At 41.1% G+C, this 26169-nt stretch overlaps 2 protein-coding genes across 5 annotated transcripts in view; one reads left to right on the top strand and one right to left on the bottom strand.

Moving 5' to 3' along the window:
- Nucleotides 1-26169, bottom strand: part of sema5a (sema domain, seven thrombospondin repeats (type 1 and type 1-like), transmembrane domain (TM) and short cytoplasmic domain, (semaphorin) 5A) — a 160662-nt gene that overhangs the window by 44477 nt on the left and 90016 nt on the right. For all 4 annotated transcript variants that reach the window (XR_014922272.1, XR_014922273.1, XM_085468540.1 and 1 more), the window contains exons 11-15: nt 22294-22501; nt 20461-20578; nt 16303-16484; nt 14958-15101; nt 10935-11082 (exon numbers count right to left, since the gene is read on the bottom strand). Coding sequence is in view for 2 of the 4 variants with exons in the window: in XM_085468540.1 (XP_085324666.1) it covers nt 10935-11082; nt 14958-15101; nt 16303-16484; nt 20461-20578; nt 22294-22501 (800 nt within the window). In the remaining 2 variants the exon portion in view is untranslated. The remainder of the gene's footprint in view (nt 1-10934; nt 11083-14957; nt 15102-16302; nt 16485-20460; nt 20579-22293; nt 22502-26169) is intronic.
- Nucleotides 6776-9533, top strand: LOC146702047 (uncharacterized). The gene is made up of 6 exons (XM_085468542.1): nt 6776-7189; nt 8023-8261; nt 8359-8470; nt 8786-8874; nt 8988-9160; nt 9324-9533. Exons 3-6 carry the CDS (start codon nt 8415-8417, stop codon nt 9351-9353), a joined length of 348 nt encoding a protein of 115 aa, XP_085324668.1. The 5' UTR covers nt 6776-7189; nt 8023-8261; nt 8359-8414; the 3' UTR covers nt 9354-9533.

Raw genomic sequence — 26169 nt, 5'->3', positions numbered from 1 at the left:
ACCATAACTTACAAAGTTACCATCATGTTGTATTAAATGTGACATGAAGTCAAAATATTCCCAGGGTTAAAAAATAAAGACAATATATTTTATAGGCTTGTAAATAAAGTAGAGTCTCCCTCTGCTGGCTGTTGGACAGAATGCAGGTTTTAAGGTGCTTCCACTGACTTCACGTTTATGTCCATCTTTTATATACAGCCTCTGCTACCCACACGGATACATTCACGTAGACATGCTGTATGGAAACATTTGTGGGAAGGGTCATTTTGTTTTACTTGTACCGAAGTATATTATGGGATTGCAATGCAATGCCATGAAGATAATCTTGCTGCTCCCCAGTATTAGCCCTGTGTTACCTGGGGGTCTATAATGTGAAATAAGTCAAAACACCCTTGCTGTTGACGGTGTCTATGGTAAATGGCCTGCATTTGTATAGCGCTTTTCTAGTCCATAGGACCCCAAAGCGCTTTACACTACATTCAGTCAGTCACCCATTCACACACACATTCACACACTGGCAATGGCAAGCTACATTGTAGCCACAGCTGCCCTGGGGCGCACTGACAGAGGCGAGGCTGCCGGACACAGGCGCCACCGGGCCCTCTGACCACCACCAGTAGGCAAACATGGGGTTAGTATCTTGCCCAAGGATATTTGACATGCAGCCAGCATGCAGCCTGGGATCGAACCACCGACCTTCTGATTAGTGGCTGACCTGCTCTGCCACCTGAGCTACAGCCACCCCTACTCTTAAAGTGGAGGGATAATGGACAGTTTATTGCATTTTACTGCAATAAAAAGGAGCCTTGTTACAGTGGCTATGCATGGGACACAATGGCATGATAATAAACACAAAAACAATCTCTCCTGCTTTTAGAGTAGAAATTTTTACAACATGTTTTGAATAATGCATTAAAAATGGACCTAAGGAGGTGGAAATAAACATCAATCCAAACCTATAACCATAACACACATACACCCACAAACCGATAAAATGACTCATTTTAATGACTTTGACTGTCTCCGAGCAGTGAATAGGCAATTTTGGGCATAAAATACATCTTGACCATTGTAAACATGTCTGTCTGAATTTAAAAAAAAGAGCCCTATTTCTTTTATAAAATTTTTTTTATTAAACTTTCATTTTAACTATGCTATTTAAATGTTTTATCTCATTCTTTCCAGCTGATTTGGTAAAGTAGTAAAACAAAGTAATACAACTACAGTAAAACAAGTAAAAGAACAACAAAAACCAGAAAAAAGGATTTTCTGCACTCTTCACTCAGCCACACTCACGTCTCAATTTCACAGAAATTACCCTAAAAGGGAAAAACATAGACCAAAGCAGTCGGATGTGACGAGTGGCATGTGGAACACAAGATTGAATTCAATTAGTCCGCTGATTTTGACTCATAGCCGTGCCCACTGCCCCCCTGGCGAGAGCAGCAATGTGCATTATGGGCAAATGGAGAGCTGCGATTTTATGCTGCTTGGAGACGGGCACCTCTGTAATGGGTTTCTGGCTGGAGCTCAGGAGGGCTGGGTGGAAGGATGCTTGATAGCATCATAACGGTCTGGTTGGTCAGCAATGGAAGCAGTGGTCGGGCTGTTTGTGTGTATGTGTCTATGCAAGGCTGTCAGCTTGACTATTGAGTCAAAGTTCTTCTTCTTTGGCACCTTTCACTGACTTGTCTGTTACTGTGCCTGAAGCGCGTGCATGTTTATACAATTATCCATGGCTGACTTATGGATTCAGGCTTCAGCTCCTATCTCATTCTGTCTCCATCCACAGACCTTTCCGCCTATTTTTTAGGTGTTACAGACTAACGGGATACAAGTTGAGGATGGAGGAAGGGAGAAAGGAAGAAAGAGAGCCAGTGTGAGTGTCAGCATACTGTTTGAGTCCTGTGGAAACATAATCCCTCAGCCTCTTTCCTTACTGGAAAATGTATGAATGTAAAGTGTAAGGCCGAAATACCCTGTATATCTTAACTTATGTGTGTGTGGAAGAAACAAAATGTGTGTGTAGGTACAAAAGGGCCTCTGTCACAGTCAGCTGTGGGAGGTGAATAATAAAGAGTCGTGCTTCTCCAGCCTCCTACCATCATTACACTCATTAAACTTCTTATTGGACTGGGAGAGCAGTGAGTGTGTGAGCCAGAGAGGAAAACTTCTGTGAATATAAGGATGGCTGCACTTACATACTGCTGCAGAACCCAGACGTTTAAGTGTACGCTCCAGATGTGAGAGTGACTAATCCTCTCCGGTGCCTACGTCTTTATCTATTGTGGTCGAGTCTGCAGAGACGGAGGCCTAATGTTCCTCAAGTCTCGGTGACACATCAGTTCAATTAGCGGCACCGACCAAAACACACTTTGTCAAACACAGACTCCTCTCTCTTACTCTCTCTCTGCCTACCAGTCTGACTCCATAATGAAGCTCGCTCTCGGCCAGGAGCAGGCTACACAGCAGTGCGCACACAATAACTAAAACGGAGCAGTACAAAAACACACACACGTGCGCACATGCACACACACAAACACAAGTGCGTTCACCTGCCAGACTGCCTACACAAACACTGTGTGCTTAACTTTCATTTCACAGGCTGGCTGCACAACTGAACTCCTCACAGGTAAATAGAACAGCTCTCAGTTTCATTAAGCAGCTCTGTGCATCGTCAGTTCTGCCTGGCCCACGTTTGACTTATTTAACTCCGCCAGGCATATTCAGCAGAGAAGAATGGTTCCTTTTGATCCTTGGATGTGACAGACATTTGATATACTTTAGCGTACAAAGTAGGAAACACCATAGTGAAGGATGTATTCTTGAAGACGGCGCAACTCTGAAGTCTTCTTTCATCTACCCGTAGGAACTAAAAGGAATAAAACCGTGGCATTCACAATGAAGTTGTAGCTCTCGGCAAGATCTAGTTTAAAATTCTCTCTTATATGCTGTCTTTTTTCACGACTTTTATTTTAATCGTAGATCATTTCTAACATAGCTTTAATGCGCTAAAACTGAGTGCAAGTATGCAAAACGTGACACTAAATTTCAAATCGTTCAACGCAGAAATGCAGTGTATGGAAAATGCAAAGAGAATACTAACTTGCATTTTAAATGAAACTCAAATTAAATTCAGCTTGAATTTCGGCAGTAATGCTTCATTTAATAAAAACGACTGTAGATCTCGCCGTACACGGGTCGGTCTTTTTGTCGGTAAGCTGCTGAGGATGTGATTTGAAAAATGAGAAATTAATGGAGGTTTAGGGGAGTGAAAATTATTTAATCACGCAGGGACCAACTCTCCATTTCCCCCCCCCAGAAGTTGAAGAAAGATCTATTTGTCAATGCCACTGAAAAGTTTTACAGATTCTAATCACCTACAACCATTTTTCTTCCTTCTATCTCATTGCTTACTTCATGCTTATAAATAACAGTCCTACTTATTCTGCCCTCTGACTTGAGTCAGCAGTTGTATGTGGTAACTGATTGTAACTTGTGTTGAATGTATCCAAACATACTCTCTTGATATGCTTTTACTTTGAAATGTCTCAGGAAGTGTGGGCAGTGTGATCCAAACGTGTGACAAACATGCCTTTTTCCACTTGAACTACAATCAGCTTATTTAGGTTGGTGTACATGGGAGGAGGAAAAAAGGGTGGAGCAGTCTACAACTTGTGACAAGCAAACATGTGGACATTACTTTGATTTTTAGGAAGAACAAGAGTGCGAAGGTAAACTGCAATCTGCATCCAGGACAGAAACACCTACGTTATACTGCTGACACAACGCTGGCTCTGTGTAAGCTACTATACAATCAATTCCCAGAGTGACTTAAAGCTGAGTGTGTGCTGACCCCAGCCCAGCAGCCAGAGCCTGAGTTTTGGCAGGTAACAATGGCAGCAATGAGCAGTCAGGCTTATAGCATTGTAGCATCCATTGCCACCTACGCATGCTTCCGCAGTAGAATTGCTGTGATGATTGCCATGAAGTCTCTTTCAGCTGCTTTTCAGCACTAAAAGAAAAACTGTAAGCGTGTCCTATCCTATTAGGACAGGGATTTGTATCAGTGTAGGACTGAGCCTCAGGATTATACTGCTAACCGGTAAATATGTGGCAATGCATTTAAGTACATATCATGAGCAGTGAAACAAGTAGTGTAACAAACTACTCTCTCCAGAGAGTAATTAAGTAAAGTAATGCGTAATACACAATAATGTGTAAAACACTTTTTTATGGGTAACGACGCCAAGACTAGTTGCAAGATATGAAGGAAAGAGAGAAAACTAAATGATTCAGGCCTGTCTGTGTGCAATAATTCACTTTAATTATTTATATAGCGCCATAGATTCGCCAAAGCACTTTATAATGTAAAGTAAATAGATAATCACTAAGTTCTAGGTTTTTGTTGTTTTACACCCTTATTAATTGATCTAACTTCCCTTTCAATGCACAGTGTTTGTCTTTTGATGCTTATTGTCGGGGCTGCAGTGACGCTCATGTATCATGATGTAACAACATCATTCTTTCTGCGCTCCTGTTGTTACAATTACAACTGCAGCACTCTTGCTATGCTAGCTGATGTAAAAGTTAAGTCCTTTCTGTTGTTTTGCTCGCTACAGTTTTACTTGTAAATTTTCACCTGTGTGCACAAACTTTGTCAATACGAAGCACAAGGTATATTTCCTGGCCTGTGAAAAGTTTGTCTGGCCATGGAGCATATAGCAGGAATAAATTCAGCATGAAATTTCCCCAGCCCACGTTAATGATCCCACTCTAAACACAGTGAGCGAGCTGCTTCTAAATTTATTGAATTATTTTAGCCTTGTTTCCAGAATTCATAACCTCCGGCAAATAATAGCTTTTCGTCTCAATACTGGGGGAAAGAAATACCTTGCTTCCAATTCATCCAAGGTTGACTGAGCACACTTCCAATTCTGTGGTAAAGTTTTAAGTCACAGGAAAAGTACTGTATTGCAGCTATAGTGCATCACTACTGTTTTATTTCCTATCTAGCTTAGCTAGCTTCCCTGGGGACTCAACACTGAAGAGTGAATACACTGAATGTGATGGAGCAGCACTGTGTGGACTTCAGACTGATGAAGTTGCAGTTATGTGGCCTTTTTCATCAGCAAAAATGAGGCACTGAACTGTAGTAAGCCTGCAGCTGAAGCTTATGGCTATGACACACGGGGCAACGTAAGGGCAGGTTTGATGGAAATAAAGCACCGAGAGAGGTTGTTCCTTTAATCAAGCATCTGGCAGCATTTTGTTTTCAGGGTAGCGGGGTTGCATAGTGAGCGAGGACTCTTTGATTTAAACTGAAATGTCCTTGACCTGAATCCCTACTAGTTTTAGTTGAGCTATTCTGTTTCTGACTGTGTTGCGAGCACCCTGTGGAGGGGTATAAGCAAAGAAATGTTTGCTTCAGGGTACAAAAGTTCAGTTCTTACTTACAAAAAAGTAAGAACTGAACTTTTTTTTTCTGCTCAGGGATTCATTTTACCACATGTTGGGAGCGTTTTGACAACAGAATATTTATCACCAACTTAGTTCAACTTTGCACACTCGTCAAAAAGTTCCAAAAAAAGATTTAAAATCTTTCTCTTTTTTCAAAACAAGAAGCAGATGTTAACCCATTGCTGTCAATACCTATCTGACAAACACCTGGAGCTGACCACAGGTGGCTGTGACAATATAAATCCTTACAGGTAAACGCAAAGGCGCAAATGAACATACGCGCACCTTTGTTGATCTAACACCCTTTCCAGGTCTCAGTAGGATTCCCAGACTAAATAAAGTAGCTGTGATGACAGAAGCTGCAACATGTGTGTGTTTGTGCGTGTGGTCTCCTTCTGTTTAATTAAACATGTGTCCGGGGAAAGAAACGCATGCAGATGGCACATAAAAATGAACTCCATCACATTTTGGGGGTTCTTGAAATTACCGTTGCTGTTATTATCCCCATCATATGTGGAAATCTTTAAGATCTGAATAGAAATGTGTGTGGATATGGGTGCTTTAAATGCATTGGAGCACTTGTTATACATTAACAGCTGTGCCTTTTAGCACCTTATACGGGTTGTAAATAAAAGGCAGCAAATGGTTCTCTGATCTGAGTAAATGTGTGGCTCTAATATAACTTAGAAAAACCGTCCAAATAAGTCTTCCCCGGCAAAGAATTGCCTCTGAAGTCAGTATGTAATTACCTCTCCGGTGCCTGAAACGTCCCTAATTAAGTCCATATCACAATGTTAGAAGACAAGGAGTCAATGAGAAAACAAAACAAAGGAGAAAGGGACAACAAGTGAAAATGCAAGAGCAAGAAGGAAGAGGGAGGAGGAAGACAACTTGTCTAAACAAACAGAAAATTTATAAGAGTCAATGCAAAGTGCCTGTTTGACCTTTCCTGCTTTCCTTTGTGTAGTACGACTGTAACTGCGACGACGCTGTCACCTCCACGGACACACGCAAACCATCTTTAACATCTCCTGTCCTGTTCCCTCATTCCTAATGACAAGTTGCTCTATTCCTAGCGTGTTAATGGCCACCATGCAATGACAGGAATATGACCACAGGAACCGCGTGGCTCTGTAGGTGCACGAAGCAGGAGATGATAAGGTACGACTGCTAAATTGCTACTTAATGGGAGGTCAGTCTTTTTATTTGGGTGTTCTGCATCGACTAATGTGTCACGAGCAATTATCACATACTATATATGCTCGCGAGGTATCAAGGTCTTGCGTGGGATGTTTCATCGTTTACACTGCCCAGATAGCAAGGAGACATTGAACAGATGTTGATTTTCCATCTGAACCATCAGAATCGTCAGGATTGAAATGTCAACACAAAACCAATGTTGAAACAACATTGAAATACTGATGAAACCTTACACTGACATTGAAATAACATTGATTCACTGTTGTTCTGTCATCGTTGATTGTTGATCTATTTATAGTTGACAAGGTGACAACAATCACGTTGAAAAACCATCGATTTATGGTTGAGCGGGAAATTAAAGCTGCTACCACTTGGACTATTCCGCAGCACCCCTATCACATTGGTACATCCCTCCAGGTAACCATTGTCTTGTACAGTAGAGCGGGACATTAGATTTACTCTCAGCGGAATTGACCGGAGAAGGCATCAGTTCATGCACTGCACTGGCCTGCACCACGATTAGTATAAGGTAAGAATGAATGACTTTTGTTCTATTCGTTATTTCCACGGTTGCATTTGGATAACAGTAAAAAAAAAAAACTTGTTAATGTAAAGTTTCGGATAAAATGTGGGAGCCCGAAATTGTGTCTACTTTCATCTTACAATCCGGCAACAAATAAATTGCACTGCAAACAAAGTCTATCAACAAAGAAAACATTTTCGTTTCATACTTTTCCGTTATATTCCCTTACAAAGCTAGCTTTAACGCTTCGAGGGTTCCTTTGTTCTTGCCGTCGCCTCGGCGCTTGACCCAGACTTTCGCTCTTGTAGTTGCTTTTTAGCATAGTACTACAAAAAATTGTAAATCTGTGATATATGATTGATAAACGTAAAGGTAACTGTATAAATGTGTTCAATGACTTTGTTACTTTTAATGATTGGAGAGCACCCGCTTCGATTCGCACTCAATTCAAACTTAACGTTGCACGCTCACCTAACTTTACGCTGCACGCTCACCTAACTTGCGTTTGCACCTTTTGTCCACACGTAAACTGCGTTTAGCATTTACGTGTGGACGAGGAAGACGGAGAAAACGCAGCGTCAAAGGTGTGCGCCTATTTTGACGCCACACTGTGCGCCAAGTTTTTGTCTCGGTGCCATGAATTCCTACAATGGCAGACTTAGACAAAATACTGTTAATTTTATTATCTTCAGTGTTTAAATGCTTACATATACGGGTTTGCTTGTAATTGTTGCCTATATACATTTTAAGCTATTATTTATTATTTAGTTCAATCAATAGATCAAGTTTTGTAGTGACTATGAAATATATTGTAATTATCTGTTTCCTGTTTATCCTAGACAGGGCAAAAAAGGACTCCAAATTAAAAAAAAGATAAAAATGAAAGACTGGTGCATTGTGCAGTTTAGCACTGGTGGTACAGAAATAGTCCCTAGATCATGGATAAATGGGGAGAAATTGTCATGGCCTCCATATCCTCCGTGAGACACATTCAGGATCCACGACGCAGTAAAGAGGAGAGTTCATCCTGGTGCAACATGGCTCACCTATGCACCAGTCCGACTTCTAATAAGCCATGGTGGGTATCATCTGGATTGGTGTTGTATAAATGTAACAATAACAAGTTTTTCGTGTCCTAATTTATGTCTGGCCATACATTGTGTTTGTACTTCCAGACACATTTCACGAAGCAGAACGCAGTCTTCAGAAATATCTAAGTGAACACTGTGATATGTCTGACCTTCAGTCTGAAGCTGAAACTCAGACCAGTCATAAAAGAAAGCACAAGTAAAACTTTTTTTATTTCACAAACATATCTTTGATTGCTAAGAATTTATGATCTTGTCTTTTATACATATCTGTGGTGCTTGCATACTGCAATATCACCACATAATATAGTCCAAAAAGTGGAAGCTTGTAAACTTTTTATAAATGCAAAGCCATGTACACTTGTGCACTTCAAAAATTCCTTGTATACTGTACCTTCTTGCACATCTCCGTTTCCTGTGTGTGTTGTTATAAATCAAACTGTAACTTTAGGAAAAAATATTCCAAAAGCACATTTGTAATTACTTATGACCGTTTTCAACTTTTTTTCTTTAGACCAAATCCCCTGTACACATATAGTGACTCAGAGGATGAGCAGCCCACAAAGAAATGGTTTCCCCAGGCCCCTCGAGTGAAAATACCAGGTAATAAAATACTGTCTAGTGTCTTTGTACATATCTGTGTGTGATACAAGGAAACTTTTGATAAGTTGTCTGTATTCTTAAATACTTAAAATTTTTTTATCTTTTTCTGTCAGACCTGACGAGAGCTGTTAACGAACTCCGTGAGGAGGTCAGAGCCATCCGCAATACCGGCTGCAATGAATCGGTAGATGCTGGGGTACTGCCTCTGGATTTGCCCTTGCACAACATTGAGGAGCTAAACAATGCAGAGCCAGCTCTTCAATCACAAGAGGCAAATAAGGCAATGGTAAGTATATAAAGGTTATGTACACTTTGTAACTATAAAGTGTAATAGCTGTCAGATGTGATTTAAATACATAACAACGGCCTGTTGGTTAAACACACAAGCACTTGCATACACATTTAAGACATGAGACACGCTAATTCCATCTCTTAAAATGTGTCTATAGGTGAGACGCTTTGCCTTGATTGGAGCCTGACGCAGCAGTTAGGGGCAAACTCTATGTCCGAGTTTGTCTTTGCACAAGAAGTGCAGAAATGGCTCCGATACGCCCCAGATCGTTTGGGTGGTGCAGGACGCACATCATGCAAAAAATTACAAACTTCTGTGAATCATATAAACGTAAATAGGAAACTGTCTTTTAATAAAGTATTTAGCAAACGAAACATGCCTATTGACCTTTTTTTGTTTATTTTTTTTCTCTCTTACATCACATGCAATGCTTTCTTATTTTAGGATATTAATATTGACATGATACATTGTGAGACATTTGGGGTTTTTTTTATAAAGGGTGTCCAATTTAAGGAATAAGTACAATTATGTGTTTAGGTGGTTGAAGTATTGATGGAAACATGCAGTAGTTTAGTATTGGTTAAAATACCTATAAAGAAAGGTAGATTTCCAGTCATGATTTAACTGTTGTTTTAATAAAAAGCAAATATGCGAAAGAGGTGGAAAATCAACACCATAGCTCAACAGTGTTTCAATATCAGAATCTGACATTGTTTCAATGTCAGCAGTATTAGAAAATATAACGTTGAATCAACGTCAGGTTTCAACATTGATTCAACATCAAAACCTGACGTTGTTTCAACGTTAAAAAAGGGTGCAAGAGTGACGTTAGGTCAACGTCACACTTCAACGTTGATTCAATGACACAGCCTGATATTGACTCAACATTGTTTCAATGTTTCCTTGCTATCTGGGTGTATTATTTCGCTTTACAACAGACCATTACACAACCTCTGTAATGTGACTTTTTTTCCTGCTAAATGCGATTTGGGTCAATGAAAGTATTTTACAGCATTTTACTAAAATTTTCTAAAAGCAAAAAGCACCCAATTATTTAATTTAACCAAGTGAATGTCTGTGTCCAATCTTTTACATGAAAATTCTATGAAAATACACATAATTCTTATTTCATTTCTAAGTCAAAAGAAGTTAAAAAACATTCAGCTTTGGGCCTAAAACATTAAAAAAATCCAAACGTCTACTTAAAATGATAAAGAAAACACGCAAACAAACAGAAATACACTTCAAGAATCCCATGCATCCACAAGGCCCTGACCCATATTCTTTAATCCGTTTTCAACAGGGGGACAAGACGCTACAGCTATCATGTTCGTTCTCTCTTATTTTTACCAGGACTGAGGATGAGGGAGTCTGTGCGTGTATGAAAATAGCAGCAGAAATAACACAAGCATCACATCATTCTGTCATCAAGAAGAACACTCGTATTTCAACACTTCCTTGCATCATCTTTGCTTTAGAGACATCTTTGTGGCAGAAAATAAGCCTATTCATATGTGGAATGATTACAGTATGTGTGTGTGTGTGTGCGTGCATGGTATTAAATAGGTCTTGGTAATAAATCTGATGGCTGCTGCCACTGTATAAATATAGCCGGGGGATTTGGTCGTGTTAGATGTTCCCATTTCATCACCACTGACGCTTCGTCGCATCAAATGGCTTAAGCTGAGCTCCCAAACAATGAACAGCCACAGAGAAAAGACGGGTGTTAGAACGGTGCATATGAGAGGCATTGTTCTGCATGACATACCTGACCACACCCGGGACAGTCGTTGCCGTTCTCACAGGTTCTCCGGCGTGACTGGATGCCGCCGCCACAAGGCACAGTGCAGCGTTCCCACGCCGACCAGGCGGACCAGTAGACGTGTGGCGGGCAGGGCAAGTGTTCGTTGCAGTACCTGAGAAGTCACATAAGCACAGATTTAAACTCATAGTAGTCAAGCGCAGCCACATTCAGCTGATGGCTTATCTAATGGCAAGTTTATTTGTATAGCACAATTCAACAACAAGGTGATTCAAAGTGGTCTCCAATACATCCAACTGGCAAATTTCACACACAGCAGGACGCTCTACTTAAGCTGATTTAGCCTGACCATGGTTGCCATGCATCTGCAAGCCACTCAGCAATCATCCTCAAACTCAGCTTATCATATCATTCTGCTTCTGTATTAAACAATGTCTATCTATAGCTCCTGCTCTGCCCCACTAGTCTGCAAATAGATGCAGATAGAAATACCTTTCTTCCTTTAACTGCAGCAGTCCTGACTCAAAGATAAATTCAAGACCCCCAGCAGGAGAGAGAGAGAGTTATCGAGTACTTTTGTGAGTTTATTCTGCTTAAAAGGTGAATGTATCTCTAACCAGTCTCATCCTCTGTATTCCAGGTTGCGTCACTGACCACTCTGCACTTCATGTCAGTTCAACAAGCTGTAAACAACACTGTCATGTCATGTTTAATATCAAACTCATAAGCAGCTGTCTTTAAGATGGTTATTACCCTCCAAGAAGTAACTAAAGTGTCCAATAACACTTCATCTGTAGCTGTTTCAGTCTTCAAAAAAACTCCTGAGGCTCTGACAGGAGTTAGGTTAAAAGCTTTCACAGAGGATACCTTATTGAATCATGTATAGGAGTCTCTGGGATTGTCTGTGGAAAATGGAATAGCTTCTTTATCTGACAGACCACTGAAATTATATACGAAGGACACCAAAGACGTCACCGCACTCTTGAAACCTTGCCACTGCGCTACAACTACAAATAGCTCAGACCACAAGACAGGGATGTTTGAAAAGGCGTGTAAACTTCACTTCCAACAAACTTTTGTAAAAACCAACATCCCTCTTTGATGTGGCCTTGGAGTGCAGAGAACACAGCTCGGTGCGAGTCTGAAGGTCTGTAGCGTATGTCTGTGCATAATGTTGTATTAGCCACTGTGGCTTCAAAGTACAGTTAAGAAAATTGAATCTCAAAACACAACTTCCACATGTAGTTTGCATAATTCATTGACACAGCCTATTAAAAAAGCCTCACATGTGCATGCATCATCTGTAATTACATCGTTTTACAAGACAGGATTATGGCGATGTCTAAAATACTTTAATAGCTCAATCCTCATTAGGCATTAACTACAGACGATTGCCAGTCTAATTAGAGCCCTATAATTTATTTTATAACTCTTACACATGCTATAAAATTGCTTTTATTGCTATTTTGTTGTCTTTTTGCAGATGACCGCTTTTTGAAGAAAACCGAGTCTTCTTTAAACCCTTCCTCCAGAGGCTCAGGCGGGATATTTCCATTGTACCATTCTCAAACACTCGGCTATTGTTCACGGCAAATCAAACGCCACATTCTGTACACTCCATGTTGTTAAAAATCCTTAGAGCAGCGTCTTTCTTTCCACTTCTACTAATCTGCGCGGTTGTACAATACAGTAGGGAGGCGGAGTGTGGAAAAGTGAGGACAAGTGTGGATTACAATCTTGCGAAAGCCCAGAGAAGGGGGAAGATGCACAAACACACATGCTCACACGGACGACCGTGCAAACAAGTCGCGCGCATTAACTGCAGCAACCCAACACAATATGAAAAAAAAACAAAACATGTCCGCAATCAATATGTAGAGCTTTAGAATCATCATCATCATACACACTAATCATTTCAGACGAGCAAGTGGCTTTGCTCCATCTCATCTTATCCTTTTCCCTTCTCAGTAAAACACACGGAGCTGATCAAACCAAAAGCGAGGCTAATTACCCGCTATAGGCTGAGTAAGCAGTGCGGACGCTGTCAGTGTGCTGAGGGAAATACCAACAGAAGGTTCATAAATGCAGGCATTAACTGGCCAGACTTAAGCCCGTAGCGCTGCTGTTTCATAGCATTTGCTTTATCTTTAAAAGCTTTGCCTGCTGCAAACAATCAGGGCCAGACTTATTGGAGGCCTGTTGGCTAATGCAAAAAAAAAGACGTAGAAAAAGAAGTTTATTTTGCCCTCAGAATCGTTGTATTTTGCGAATATGCGTGTCTGTGTAAATATAAGCTCGTGTCATATCCATGGATCTGTGAACATAAGGCCTGCGAGTTAATCCCAACAGAGTGCTTAAAGCAAGAACAGCGTATAGTGTGTCTTTGCTGCAGATGTCTAGCACCTATGAAAGAAACCCAGTGCCTCATAAAATAAAAGCCTCCACTGGCATTAAAAGAATCGCTCAGTGAGCAGAATTTGAAAAAACGCCAGTCCGCCTCACGCTTTTAACGACAGAGGTGGTTGAATTTTTTTTGGACACTGTGTTGATCACCTAATTTTTTTTTTACATCTCTTCCCAATTTGTTTTGTGGCACAAGCAATAAACATTCCTGCTTCACCAGGACACACACATACACCTTTTCTAGCATCCCTTTCTTTTTCCTCCCTCGGGCAGTCTCAAACTGACACAGCATAATTCATCTGTTAACACATTTTCTTTCAGTGTCTCTGCTTTCCTGTTCATTTCTCTCTTCAAGCACTTAACACACACACACACACACACACACACACACACGCACGCAAGACTCCTCCCCTTTCACTCCTGTCTTACAAGGATCCTTTTCCAGCTCTCACAGCTGGCCTCTAAGGTGGCCTAAGGTGTTTTAAATAGCTGAACAGAGCAAGCAGTGATGGAAGGGGAGATGAAACAAATGAGATTAAAGCTCGGAGAGTGAAATCGAAGGGTGGTTGGTGTAAAATGCGTTTCTGGCCTCCTGTGGTCTTTAGTGCCAGCCAGCATTTTTTGGGTTTGGTTCCTGAGTAAGTGGGCTGTGCCGGTCACTCTGTACATGTTTTGCTTAGGGCTCGTGGCGGAGCAGTCACTTTCTCAAGGACTGCTCCAGGAGCAGCAATGAGTGCCAGAGGGTGGGGGGAGGCAGGAGGTTAGACGAGGGAGTGAGAGGAAATGAAAAAGTGCTGGGAGAGGAAAAAAAAGAAAAACAAGTAATATAAGGTTCATCCTTGAAGGCCGTATCCTATTACTCACCCATCACGCTGCTTCTGTTGCCATGGTGACAACTGGTAACAATTTCTGTCTCCTTTCTCCTTCCCTGTATCCTCTGAACTGTGTTTATTTGTACTTTTACAGCCTTCACCTCGGGTTAACAGCAGGGGATGGATGAAAAACATCAGACACTATGGACACCAAGAAGGAATGCCGCTCTGTACTTGGATGGAATTAACTTTCTCTAAGACAGCTTGTTTCGTATATTTTTCGAACACACCTAAAGATCTTAAAGTTTTCCTCAGTGCTTTTCAGGTTCACCTTATTTAATTGACCTCATTTAACTCAAGAAAACTCATCTCTTGACCTTTTCTACCTTGCTTCTTCGCATACTTTCTCCTTGAAAGTTTTTTTCAGGCCTTCAAGGTTGCTTAGAAACCATACAAACATCTTTAAAAAGGCGATTATTCTACAGCAAAGCCTCCAAAGCTTCAAAACGTGGACTCAGTCTGTGTGTGAAAGCCAGATAATTACCCAAGCGCAGGCCTATCCCACTTATTCCTTAATTGGCTGTCACATATTTGGACAGAAGTGAGGGGGGAAGGCGGGGAGGAAAACAAAAAGTCACAGCCAAAGTCGTACTTTCTAACAGCAGGTTGCAAATTATGGGGGAAAAAAAGTTGTTTTCTTTTTCCCTTAACTTAAACATGCATGGATCCAAACGCACTTGTAAAGCTTGTTTTTACTTGAATCGGCTCATGTTGACCGATGTATACGTGTGGGTGTTGTGTTTGCATTATTCACCTCTCCTCGCGGTTCTGGCCCACGCATACTCGTCCGCCGTGGCGAGGGGTCGGGTTGCTGCACGAACGCTGACGCACCTGAAAGCCAATACCGCAGGTGGTGCTGCAGGGAGACCAGGAAGTCCAGGGCGTCCACGCTCCATTTCTATGGTGACAGACGAAGTAATGTCAGTCTGTGACTTTAGCCACTGATTGAGAAGCTGTGCAATTGGTCTTGCTTGTACCAGATTGTCCTGTCTTTATTGTTTAAGAAGAAGGTCTTGGCTGAGAAGCCATTCCTCATCGCATGTTGCTCAGAGGAACAGCACGACCTTTCTCAGGGCTAACACAGAGAAACACGCCGCCATTCACCATCACATTCACACCTATGGTCAATTTAGCCACACGGGAAGAGTAAGGACCAGCCTGCAATCTGAACCTTCTCCCTTTTTGGCGATGGTGCTAACCACTTCACCACTGTGCTGCTTGCTGGCGATCAGACCAATCTTTGTAGCACATATTAAGGGAAAATGAGCCAGTGAAACAAATCAGATAAAGGGATGTGTTTTCACGTGTCTGTTTCATTTTAAATGTAATAATAGGCTCCGAGTTTGAGATAAGCATTTATGATTACGCTCAGACATTTATTACTGCAAAAGATTAATTGACTGTTTCTAACTTCCCTTCATCAAAATGCCTCATCCTTCATGAATGAATATGCTCACATCCTTGTATAGCCGCCTGAAGAATCATGCAGCTCCAACTTTAACTGTGAGAGTTAAAAACAGTCACGTCAGCTGATGCGGTGCAAAAAAAGGCAACGCCCAATCAACACTTGTTATCCCTAAATAGGTGACAGTGAGGATGTAACACATAATGACTGGCTGTGTGTAGATACCAAAGGAGTAGATGCAATTCTCCAGGAAATTAACTAACATCTCAACCTCACTCTTAAAGGTACAGTCAGTCGTTTTCAAGGTTACTTTATAGAAAAAAATCAATGTTACTTATAAGTACATATTGATTAATCTGTAATTACATCTTCCAAGAAACTGATGCCTTAATTTAAAATTTGTAGAAGTCTCTATATTACCCCGCCATCTTGAATACAGCGACCAAAAAGGACATCAACTTGTGTTTTATGTCTGTGACTAGAGACCACATATCTAGTACACCTTACTATTGGGAACTGTCAACCTTTGAGTCACCGAGCAGCTGAATAGGGGAATAATGTTGACGTGCCCGCTGTTCAAACGTTACTCAAAGTTCCAGTTCTATCATTCCCTACATAGATGTATGCAAAAATATTCATAGACAATTTAGAAACATTTGCACATATGTGCTGCTGCATCAACAAAGTAGTTTACCTGGAGCAGTTGGCGACCTCAACACTGATCCCATGACACTGCTGCCCACCACACTGCGGGGCTGGGTTATCGCAGGCTCGCGTCCGACACAGACAAGACCCTGCACTGCCTCCGTCGTTGTGGCTACAAGTGGACCAGCCGGACCAGGCACCAAAGCCTCCATCGACTGTAACATTACGAACCTAGCAGCAACAGAGAAGGTCAAAAATAAAACACCTGAAAGTAATGGCTTTCTCAGAAAATGGTCATTGAGTGATGCTCTCAGGAAGGTATTGCTCTGTGAAATTCAGCCCATCGGTGGATGAAAACAGAAATCAATTTTCCTCTAATAGATGCAAAGAAAAAAAAAACATTACATCTACAGCACACCCCAAATTGCGCATTTATGTGCTGTAAACATAAGGAAGATACACAAAAATTGCATCAGGAAATGATGAGCGACGAAAACGGGAAAATAGAGATTCATAAATGCAGATCAAGGCTGTGAATGGACACATTCAAAGGACAGAAATATGAGGAAATAAAAGTGGCCTCATAACTGAATATGTGAAGCAAAACAGAATCGAACAGGAAGGCTCCGATATTGCAGCCGCTATGAATTACGACTGATGTCCTAGGCGTATGAGCTAAATACAAAAAAGCGCCGTTGTGAGATTCAGAGCTGCAGATGATATGAGCCATGTCGCCGCAACATTTCAGGATGATTTAAAAATGCAAAGAACACTTTCACACAAGGGGAAGAGGGAGCGTGATCATCAGCAGTTTTGGCAGAAGCAGAATACCGTCTGGCCTCCGCTCTTTTTGGTAATTGAACTCTGCTGTGTGCCTAAATGGGGTACCCTTGGCTGAGGCAGACAACATCAATGGGCTGCCTAGAAAGCAAACAACTATACAGCGACAGCCAATGCAGAAATATTGCAATATCATTTACAGCTGAGGCTATAAATGATTTGGTAGATGAATATTTCATGCTGTATATATCTCTCATTAAAAAATAAAGATCCAAAGAGAAATAAAATTACTTTTTTACTGTCAGGAAATGTAGTTTTTTTTCATTAAAATGCCAAAATAGAAGGGAAAAGGCGCCAGAAAGAGGACAATAGAAAAAATCTGAACGATGATGAAAAGCACTCATATTTCTTTATGGAATATAAAAATAATACTTCCTTTCCCTGACTGAAAAAGCAAGAGAGGGGTCTCTTTTTATTCAAAAATATATATATAAAAAACATGGTTTAGATTTGGGCTTGGTGGAGGACAGGCAAAGCGGATACCTTACCAAAAATATTGAGTAAAGATTTCCATTTTACCTGAGTTAAAATTGGGACAAAAATGTCTGTTACTAAGACTTTCACCTCCCCTAAAACCACAGCAAAACACATTTTTTTGCTTGTTTCCAGACATGAGACTGTGAAGCCAGATGGCGATTATGAATAGGTTGGTAAAGCGTATCTCCTGTCTCTGCCTACACAACACTACTCAGTGTGCAAACCCTTGACTGGCCTCCAACTCCAGGCTTCCACTTCGCAGGAGAACAGACATTCAGCCAGTTTAGCCTTTGCAAACTGTTAATGGACTCACAGGGAGTGAAACTGTAGCTGTGATAAAAGAACGCTTCTTTATTTTCAGGTTTTACAAACTGCGAATGAATTGTTGTAGACTCCTACTGTCTGGCCATTCCTCAGTGTCAGCATATAAAGTTCATTTAGATTAACTCATGATCACTCTAAATGGACTAGACCGGACCAGACAAAGGTTAACCAAGAAAATATATACCCCATCAGTGGTGTGGGCAGTGATATGTGGCCACCTGAAAATGCATAAAAACTAAAGTATTAGTGGCTATGCAGCAAGAAACACAGGTAATATCTTCAATCAGCATTTAAAGTAATAACTTGGATTTTGGGGGGCGGGGGAGATGTGAACCCCCCAAATGACAGTTAGATTAAAAGATAAGCCATGCTGTCTCACGTCCATGATTAGACAGATGACAATTACTTTAAGCTGTGATACTGTTAGGAAAATGGGAGCGACAACTTGATTTTTACACTTTTATTTTGTAAAATTTTACATCATATAACAACAACTTATAGAGAGAAGATATAAAAAATGGACAAAGCCACTGTGACTGTGTGAAACCAGACGTGAACATACAGGTAGTGCAGAATTATTAGGCAAGCTGTATTTCTGAGGAATTATTTTATTATTGAACAACAACCATGTTCTCAATGAACCCAAAAAACTCATTAATATCAAAGCTGAATGTTTGTGGAAGTAGTTTTTAGTTTGTTTTTAGTTTTAGCTATTTTAGGGGGATATCTGTGTGTGCAGGTGACTATTACTGTGCATAATTATTAGGCAACTTAACAAAAAACAAATATATACCCATTTCAATTATTTATTTTTACCAGTGAAACCAATATAACATCTCCACATTCACAAATATACATTTCTGACATTCAAAAACAAAACAAAAACAAATCAGCGACCAATATAGCCACCTTTCTTTGCAAGGACACTCAAAAGCCTGCCATCCATGGATTCTGTCAGTGTTTTGATCTGTTCACCATCAACATTGCGTGCAGCAGCAACCACAGCCTCCCAGACACTGTTCAGAGAGGTGTACTGTTTTCCCTCCTTGTAAATCTCACATTTGATGATGGACCACAGGTTCTCAATGGGGTTCAGATCAGGTGAACAAGGAGGCCATGTCATTAGTTTTTCTTCTTTTATACCCTTTCTTGCCAGCCACGCTGTGGAGTACTTGGAGCATGGAGCGTGTGATGGAGCATTGTCCTGCATGAAAATCATGTTTTTCTTGAAGGATGCAGACTTCTTCCTGTACCACTGCTTGAAGAAGGTGTCTTCCAGAAACTGGCAGTAGGACTGGGAGTAGAGCTTGACTCCATCCTCAACCCGAAAAGGCCCCACAAGCTCATCTTTGATGATACCAGCCCAAACCAGTACTCCACCTCCACCTTGCTGGCGTCTGAGTCGGACTGGAGCTCTCTGCCCTTTACCAATCCAGCCACGGGCCCATCCATCTGGCCCATCAAGACTCACTCTCATTTCATCAGTCCATAAAACCTTAGAAAAATCAGTCTTGAGATATTTCTTGGCCCAGTCTTGACGTTTCAGCTTGTGTGTCTTGTTCAGTGGTGGTCGTCTTTCAGTCTTTCTTACCTTGGCCATGTCTCTGAGTATTACACACCTTGTGCTTTTGGGCACTCCAGTGATGTTGCAGCTCTGAAATATGGCCAAACTGTACTCTTGATGTAAATTTCCCGCACATTAAAATGATTCACCAAAATGCTCAACTGATCATAAGTAGCAGAGCTAAATGTTTTGAAGCTGAAATTGCTTCAGTGAAAATGTGATCTTGATAAAATATTGACTAGAAATGTTGTGGTGAGCTCATGAAGCTTTTGCCTCTGGCACAAAGAAAAAACTCACTGTTGCAGTTGGTAATGGTAATGCTTATTCATGCACATATATGCATGTGTAATTGTGTTCATGTATGCTCTTAATGGATATGCGGATGTGGTGTTGGCTAGCTTTCTGCCAGAGCTCTGCTGACAGATGCCATGGCTTGAGTGCCAAATATTTCCCTGAATATAAAGCCACATAAAAGAGCTACACAGCACTCTTGACTGGCTTGAAACTGATGTCTGTGAAACACTGCTCAAATTGATAGGCTTACCGCCCCCTAATACGGCTCCCAATGCTGGTGCACGTTAAAAATAAATGGAAGAACTGTTGTGCTAATGAACCAGCAGCCGGAGGTGAATGATTGAGGCAGCGTCCTCGATCATTCTGAGGGTACATGCAGTTCCCATAAAGTCAAGTTGTTCAGTCCTGAGATGTCTTTTGTTGTTGGGAAGGATATGTTTCACAGTGCTGGTTTTAGGGACTGCTCGTGAGCCGTGAAGATCTGGAGAGCAGGATGTAGCTTTCAATGGGGAAGAGTACAAATTAATGTAAGAAACGAATACATGCAAAAAAGAGAGTGAGCTTGCAGGTGGAGCAAGGATTATTGTGTTTTCTGCCAACTTTTGTTAAGTTTGAAAGCTGAAAAAAGAAAACTAAAGCAATCAAACACCAAGCAAGTAAGCTACAATGAAGTCTGTGCACATCACACAATAGCTTCATGATACTCACCGGGCATTTTGAGATGCTTTGCTCCCACTGGCTCATTCTGATGCTTTCCTCCAGTGTGGTGCATTTCTTTAGCAGCAGGTCCCAACCGCAGTACGGGTCCCTCGCTCCTACACAGGCTCTGAAAGGAGAGAATCAAGTTCGGCATTTAATGGGCTTTTATTAACCTGTCATGTATGCATACAGACACCTCTGCATCGTTGCTTGACATGAAATCAAATATCAGGAAGAAGAGGGAGATTACTGGGAGAGCTAAACGATAAGGTGCTGGAATAGGTGATGTATGGAAATATAGAACTGCGAGAGATAAAATGCTGGGGAAAGTGTCAAAAGAGTGACGGCACAGGAAATAAGAAAAAAAACAAGAGAGGGGTACAGAGAGCGTTTGGGAGAGGACAAAGAAGAAAATTTACAGTGGGAATGTAAATCACCATCATGCATTGCAATGCATCAGCATCCTAGAATTATCTCCTAACACAGTTTAGTGACTGATTTTTCAGGTAATCTTCAGTCAAACACCAGGATTACATTCATGCCATCACATACGGGCACACATACGTTCCTGACTCAAATAGCTTATCAGCTCCCACATGAGAATGCTGTAGTAAAGATAACTGGGTCTGTTTTTGCCGTATCCGCTTCAGATGTTTTGCTGAGTGCAATAAAAAGCCCGATGTTACTATTTTCATATAAATAAAAGTCTGCACTGACAGCACAATGACATATCTTTGAGCCGCAGGCTTCAATGTTGCCTGACATGCCCCTAGTGAAATGTAACAAAGTTGTCCGTGGGTTTCATAACAATGAACCGCATGCACACACAAACAAGTGAGCTTATGCAAGCAACACATGATCATACCCTATCTGGCTGTATAAAATTGCAGAAAGGGAAGACTCATGCTTTCCTGCACACACAAAGTGGCTGACATAATGTCTGGGTGACTGTAGGTGTCCAGACAAAATATCAGGGCCAAAGACAGGAGAACAAAATGAAAGGGAGAAGTAACACGTCAGTACCTGTCTTTCATGGGGCCTTAAGGGCTGTACAGATCGTACACCTCCCATCGGTGAGCCACACAGCAAAACACGGAGACAGCCGTCTAATATTTCAAATAGGCAAACCTCAAAGAAATGTCAGTGATGATCCCAGAAACACTCCCTGTAGCTGCCAGTCCGTGTCCAAGATTTTATTACTTTTATCTGTTTTTTTCTGTTCTGAATTCTCTCTTTAAGAAAAAAAAAAAAAGCATCAGCGATGTGATGAAGTGCCATTATGGCTGCAGCATATATCACAGAGCCACAGCTGTAATATGAAGCCTTAAGTCTTTTGTGTATTCCAATAACAGCTCATTGTGCGAGAGACAAGGTATGCAGGTGTGATTCCTTTCCTGTGTGCCATGATGGATGGGATCCCAATCTTAGTGAGTCTTCACACCCCGGCCTCTGTCTCAGGTTTTCTTTGCCAATATTTATACCTTGATGGAGCTTCTTCCAGACAGACAGAAACTCAATATATCTGATAAACACACGCACACGGTCGCTGCAGCACTGTGCACGAGGCAGAAAACATGTGGTTTTGTGGGCGGGTCAATGACAATGAGCGACATCGAGACAGGGCAGCCGTGGGCACCTCCAGTTGCTCAGACAAAGCTGATTTAGAGGATTTTTAATCTCACCAAAGGCCCCTGATCAACACAAAGGCCTGGCTCCCTCAGATAAAGAGCATCTCGTGAAAGAGGGAGCTTTAAAATTTCGTTGTAAGCACATTTGCTTTTTTGACCGTTTCAACTGAGATTAACGGTGTTGGTTTGTTGGTTTCTTTGCGCATGTACTCACTCTCTGCTCTTGTGGTAGCTGCATCTCTTGAGCGGGATCTTGATGACCTGGTCTCTCACACCCACGTATAGCTCGCTGCGGCTGTGCAGGATCAGCAGGCTCCGGATGTGCTGCCTCTTCCTGGGAGGGAACAGCTCGATCTCTTCTAAAAGGCAGCTCCCTGTAGACTGGTTGAGCGGGGAAAGCACTTTTTTGATAGTACCGTAATCTAGAAGAGAGAGAAAGAGCTGAGGTGAAGATTTGGTCACAAAGAGGAAGGAGGGTCATTTTCTGAACAAGAAAAGGTGGAGGAAAGAGCAAAAAGAGAGCCATGGTAACAATAGAGGAGTTTGAGGAGGGTAAACAACAACAACACATATTTGCTGGATGTGAACTCAGGGTGCGAGCGCACACAAATAACAATTGCTTCCTAACACAGCGGCTGTGAAATAATACTGTCAAAAAGAATGGCGATGGCTGGCGTGCCGAGCTCTGTTATGCCGTCAACATGCAGCACTGTCGATGCAACCAGGGAATTGATATGGCACCTGAATCCATGATTTCTGGCCTACTTTGCTTTGAGGGATATTCCAGGGGATAAAACCTCTTTGTAGCTTTGAGAGAGAGGAGTGTGTAAATCCATGTCACCGTGAATGTGTCCCGAACCTTATTTTCTGTAAAGGTGGGCCCCATGGGATAAGGTTAGGGACACATTTTCTTTGGAGAGAGTTAAAACAAATATCATCTATTATACATGCAATCCCCTGGGTGAAGAAAAAATAATTAGGTGCACAGTGATGCCTACGGAAGACGTGACATGCTAATAGATATTTTTAAGGCAGGGGATGCAGAAGTTAGGTTTTGCCCCCAGTACTATGGGCAAGCGAGCAATTAGTTCTGGAAGTAGCAAGAAGTGTAGAATCCCAGTAAGGCTACATTACTTTGGTATTTGGGAGTTGGCTGGCTTGCTTGTTTTGGATGCCAGATATTAGACCACTCTGCCTGTAGTCCATAAATATATGGGTCTTAGAGTTACTACCTTTGCAGAGACATTAAAGGGATGGAGTTCTGGGTTGGAACCAGAAACATGAGCTGAATTTAGTTGATTAGATAGAGGATAGGGAGTAGCTCCATAGTGCAGTGGTTTATGCATTAGCAAGCAAACAATCCACTGTTTTTTTCCCTGGGAGGAGACACAAACTCCTTTTGGGTTACATCAGGAAGGGTTTAAATCTACCAAATCAAACATACTGGGCCACTACTTGCTGTGGAGACCCCGTGTGAATAAGGGAGCAGCAAAAAGTAGCTTACTTTAATTGTGCTAATTGTGGCTAACATTAAGGTAGCTATTGATAGCTAGCTGATCTAGCTAGCTAGCTAATAGATAGCTACTCACTCATATTGTACTGTATAAATCAATCAATCAATCAATCAAAACTTTATTTTCAAAGTACTTCTCATACAATAAAGATGCAACTCAGATTTCTGTACACATTAAAAGGAGAAAATAAACAAAAATACACAGCCGGGCACAAACACCTTTTTCACTCATCCCTCTCATCACCCCTCTGTCCCTACAACCCCACCTAGATATCGACACCCACCTGACAGATAAAAAAAGATGTAAGGGAAACTAAAGTGAACAAATAGATACTAAAGTGAACAAATAGATACACAAATATAATAAAAGAGGATTAACCATGTAAAGGAATGATTCAATGAACATGCCATTAAATATATGAAAAGTAAAATAAAGTAAAATATATGAAAAGTAAAATAAGTTTTAAAAAGTCTCAGCAGGCCAGCAGTCATTAGGTAGACTGATCCACAAGCGTGGCAAATAATAACACGTATGGCATAAGACAAAATAGTATTAATTAGTAGTATCACCATTTATCATCCTTCATATTATACTATTTATTAGGGGTGCAACGATACACAAAATTCACGGTTCGGTTCGGTTCGATACTTTGGTGTCACGGTTCGATATTTTTTCGATACAAAAAAATGTTCATGCCTTTTTAATTTGTCATTTATTAAAATTATAAATATATATTTTAACTCAAAAGTACAGTTTTTAAATTTAACCCTAACCCTTGTGCGTGTTTTTTATTTTGACAGCGAATGCGCACCTGCGGACCACTTATGTGCAGCCCTGGTTATTTAGCTCGTCATATCACAGCCACAGAAATTCTTTTGTCCATGAAACCATAAAGCTGCACTTTCTTTTTGCCTTATAGTCTGATTTGTCATAACTTCTCCGTTTTGTGGTAAGCTTTTCTTTGGCTGTCACTTCTTCACCCTGACCTGTCTTATTTGGCTCAGCAGAACTGAAATGCTTTTACACACTCACTCACATAAGCTCAGCGATTCTCTGCACGATCAACCTCTCACATGTTTAAGCTGCGGGAGATTTCACTTGTCATGTTTGCATAGTAAGCTAACGATTAATAAGACGATGTCAGAGGAATTGGTGCACAAATTATCATCACTCACAGATCAGTGCTGTCGCTCTCTATACACAGTTCACACGATTGCAAAGTGAAAGCAAAAAAACAAGCGCAAATTCAAACGCGACTTCAATATGTCACATATTGACAGTGGCTCACCGATGCCAATGACATAATTACCCAGCTACATTTCTGAAAGAATGCAAAAGCATTGATATATATTTTTCCTACAATAGCCCGACGGGCAGGGAAGAGATAGATTTTGGTAGCCCGACTGAAAAAATCGCTAGCTCCGGGACGTCGGGCTAGCGATATTGCAAGCCCTGTATCTGATTGAGGAATCACTCATCTTTGGAAAAGAGAGTTTATTACAGAGAAATGGCTCTTTCCAAAATAAAAGCTATACTATCCGCTTCTTCTGGGCTATATTCTCAGCAGCATAAGGAGAATCATGTGCTAACAGCTGTCTAAATGACTCGGCTAAAGTTAGTAGCATGCTTGCTTTTTTGTGTCTGCTTCCACTTGTCTTTGCACTACGATGATGTCGGCGTAAATGTGCAGTCATATTCGTTGTGTTCCCACTAGTGCTTTCAGGTTAATCTCGTTGAAATGACCTTAACGCCACAACACGGCAAATCTCCGTTAACCCGTGCATGGGGCTAGACGGCCAACACGTTAACGAGCTAACTGCGCTAACACACTAGTTCACACCAATGTAATTGAGCATTGCATGGCACATCCAACATACTGTTTTACTTTAGTCCATGACTCGCTTACCTTCAGGGTCATACGTCACATGAAAACCAAAATAATTCCAAACGCCAGATCTGAATGAGGTTCAATTTGCCTGTTGCAAGTAGAGCTTAACTTCTGTCTCGCTAGCTTGCCCTGCGCTCTTCCTTCTGACTATGCTGTCTGTGTTGAGCGCTCAGTGGATCTGCGCTCGACAGTGCAGCCTAGGCGGAGTAGTCGAACACAGATTCACTGAGCGCTCAACACAGACAGCATCGTCAGAAGGAAAATTGATAAAATAAATTACAAATGTTGTATTGTTCGATACATATGCGTACCGAACCGAAAGCACTGTATCGAACGGTTCAATATCGATACGAATATCGTTGCACCCCTACTATTTATGTGTAGGCAGCTACTATATGTGCATAGGTGTTATTCTTACCCCGTACTTTCAAATTAGTTTAAAAAAAAGGTTTTCTATTTTTAAATCCAAGATTATTTTATTGTGCACACGTGTTTCAGAAAAACGTTGTGACTGTATGTTGAAGTTTAATTAAAAATACAGTGCAATGATTTCAGATCATTCGATTCATATTTAATCAAAATCATTAACTTCTTATTTGCTCAAAGTTAAATCATAGCAGATAAATTATAATAGATAATTATAGCATTATCTGTTTAATCAAAGATTAATGTAATCCTACTTCTATTT

The sequence above is a fragment of the Copadichromis virginalis genome, linkage group LG9 (assembly GCF_057382275.1).
Source record: "Copadichromis virginalis isolate Kocher_CV1m ecotype Utaka linkage group LG9, C_Virginalis_male_GT1.1, whole genome shotgun sequence".
Taxonomy (NCBI): domain Eukaryota; kingdom Metazoa; phylum Chordata; class Actinopteri; order Cichliformes; family Cichlidae; genus Copadichromis; species Copadichromis virginalis.
The sequence above is the reverse complement of the archived record's forward strand: the minus strand, read 5'-3'. Positions and strand labels throughout refer to the sequence as shown.